The sequence below is a fragment of the Rosa rugosa genome, chromosome 5 (assembly GCF_958449725.1).
Source record: "Rosa rugosa chromosome 5, drRosRugo1.1, whole genome shotgun sequence".
NCBI classification, from domain to species: Eukaryota; Viridiplantae; Streptophyta; class Magnoliopsida; order Rosales; family Rosaceae; genus Rosa; species Rosa rugosa.
Window position 1 is genome coordinate 44,015,309 of NC_084824.1, and position 2,470 is coordinate 44,017,778.

Sequence of the window (2,470 nt, forward strand, 5' to 3'; positions counted from 1 at the left end):
ATATATATATAATCAGTGAATTTGTGTCACAACTCACAATGCACTGCTTTTCTCACATCAAGCATTGACCATTTGTGTTTCCAACATTTTCAACTCTCTGAGTGCGTTACAAAGAGGGAACCCTCTTTTGCCCCATGTGGGACCCATGACCCAGCTCCTTTAGAGTTTAGACTTTACAGTAATCCCTATTTTATCTTCATGTCATCATGTGCCATGCAAAAACTGTAATAAAGAAACATCAAACAGATCTCCACCGTCCGATCCTTCCTTTGACTTTGCACCCTTGTTTTCGTTTCTTTTATAAACCATGTCCACCCCCAATATCTCAAACCAGCAAAACTCATTTCCTCTTTGACTCCTGAGTCTCTCTTTGTTTCCAGACCAAAAAAAAAACCTTCAATGGCAATTGATCTCGTTAGGTTCTCCAAGATCGACGATCGGACGGCCATGGAAGAGGCCGCCTCCGCCGGCTTACAGAGCATGGAGCATCTCATCCGTGTCTTGTCCAGTCAAACCCCGTCTCACAACAACCTCGACTGCCGTGAAATCACCGACCTCACCGTCGCCAAGTTCAAGCAGTTCATCTCCGTCTTGAACCGGACCGGTCACGCCCGCTTCCGCCGCGGACCGGCCAAGCAACCTAGTGAATCTACCACCACCTCTTCTCCTCCTCCTCCACCTCCACCTCCTGCCAACCCGGTCCCACCAAAGCCTCAGGTTACTTTGTCTTTTGAAACCGGAAATCCTAATACCAATACCAATACCAATACAAACACCAATTCCAAGTCCAAAGACTGCCTCACCTTATCTCCTCCCATGTCCACAACGTCGTCGTTTCTTTCTTCAGTCACCACCGGAGACGGCAGCGTTTCCAACGGCAAAGTTTTCTCTTCAGCTGCCGTACCCCCGGCGCCGGCCTTCTCCGCCGGCAAACCCCCGCTCTCCCAATCCCACCGGAAACGCTGCCACGACGAGCTCGCAACCAAAACGACATCGTCCGGTCGATGCCATTGTTCTAAAAGAAGGTACTGACTTCGATACACCCCATGTTCATTTTACCATTCTCTTATTAGTTTAAATGTTTTCTAAACTAATTAATCTGTTTATTAACAGAAAATCCAAGGTGAAGAGGACAGTCCGAGTACCGGCGATTAGTTCGAAAATCGCCGACATACCTTCCGACGAGTTTTCGTGGAGGAAGTACGGCCAAAAGCCAATCAAGGGCTCCCCATACCCACGGTAATATTCTATTTCTAAATCTGCACCGCAGATCGTGTTGAAAATTTCAAAGTCAAACATGGATCTCGAGGATTAATTTTTTTTTTCTCTGCCAAATTATTAATTTTAGTTTTGTCATTTTATTTGCAGAGGCTATTATAAGTGTAGTAGCGTTCGAGGGTGTCCGGCAAGAAAACACGTGGAGCGCGCTCAAGACGACCCCACCATGCTTATCGTTACCTACGAAGCGGAGCACCGTCACCCTCACCCGCAGCAGTCAAGCTCAGTCCCGGCCGGTGTTGTCGGACTCGTGTTCCAATCCGCCTGAAGAAGGAACATTTGTTGCAATGATCGCGACGGTTGAAAAAGCGCCGTGACGCTGGAGCTGTGGCACGGCGGGTGACGTTAGAAGCCCACTGACAAAAGTCAAACAAAAATGTCAAAAATATAGGGTGTAATGGGAAATGGGAAGGGGTATGATGTAAATTACGAAAGAAAGAAGGGTGGAATATAATTTTGTGGATCTTGAACATTAAATTAATTCATTTTTATCTTGATTTTATTCGTATTTGTTGATGATGGGATATTATTGACCAAAAAAAAAAAAGTTGATGATGGGATATTGGATTCGTTTGGTTGAAATCTAGGTCACGCGCGCAAAAAGTCAAAAGGGGAAAGTGGGGTGGGGGGAGCATTAGCATTAGCATTAGAAATAGAATAATCTTCTTTTTTATATTCATGTCGTCTAGATGTACAGAAAGTCAATGGAGTTATTCTTGGGGGTTGGCCCCACGCCAGCTATTGCATGTTTGTGTGTGCTACTTGACTGTGAGATCCGGTTTTGGCGAGTTGTGTGTGGTGTGTAATGGGTGGAAAAGATGTAGATTTGAGCAGTGAGCTAACTTGGGTGAAAGTCACAGTTTTTCAAAGTATTGAAGTCTCGAGTTTGTGACGTCTCTTGCATTAAACTAGTTTAGCGTCTTACTTTTCTAGAGTTTCTAGCACAATCATGTTTCGAAATCGAATCTTTTATCTCAAAACCCGTTTTAAAATAAGTGGATGTGTCACTAATTTCACTTTACATTGAACATACCCTAATCTCAGTGATCCCACTTCCCATCGTCGGTTGACCCAAACTCGCTTTTCACTTGTTTACCCACAAACATAATTTTTTTCTATTACATGAAAGATATATATATGAAGACTTAAATTACGAGAGTAAAAGATCATTGAAACTGAATTTGGACAAAAA

General features: G+C 44.0%; 1 protein-coding gene across 1 annotated transcript; it reads left to right on the top strand.

Moving 5' to 3' along the window:
• Nucleotides 1–322: 322 nt before the first annotated feature.
• Nucleotides 323–1,780, top strand: LOC133709112 (probable WRKY transcription factor 11). Its single transcript, XM_062134732.1, has 3 exons — nucleotides 323–1,025; nucleotides 1,114–1,239; nucleotides 1,369–1,780. Exons 1-3 carry the CDS (start codon nucleotides 400–402, stop codon nucleotides 1,544–1,546), a joined length of 930 nt encoding a protein of 309 aa, XP_061990716.1. The 5' UTR covers nucleotides 323–399; the 3' UTR covers nucleotides 1,547–1,780.
• The last annotated feature ends 690 nt before the right edge of the window (nucleotides 1,781–2,470 follow it).

Excerpts from the sequence above, each read along its gene's own strand:
- LOC133709112 (XM_062134732.1), top strand. The coding sequence starts at position 400 with ATGGCAATTGATCTCGTTAGGTTCTCCAAGATCGACGATCGGACGGCC. Across the intron at positions 1,026-1,113 it reads TGCCATTGTTCTAAAAGAAG|AAAATCCAAGGTGAAGAGGA; the intron begins GTACTGACTTCG and ends GTTTATTAACAG. Across the intron at positions 1,240-1,368 it reads AAGGGCTCCCCATACCCACG|AGGCTATTATAAGTGTAGTA; the intron begins GTAATATTCTAT and ends TTTTATTTGCAG.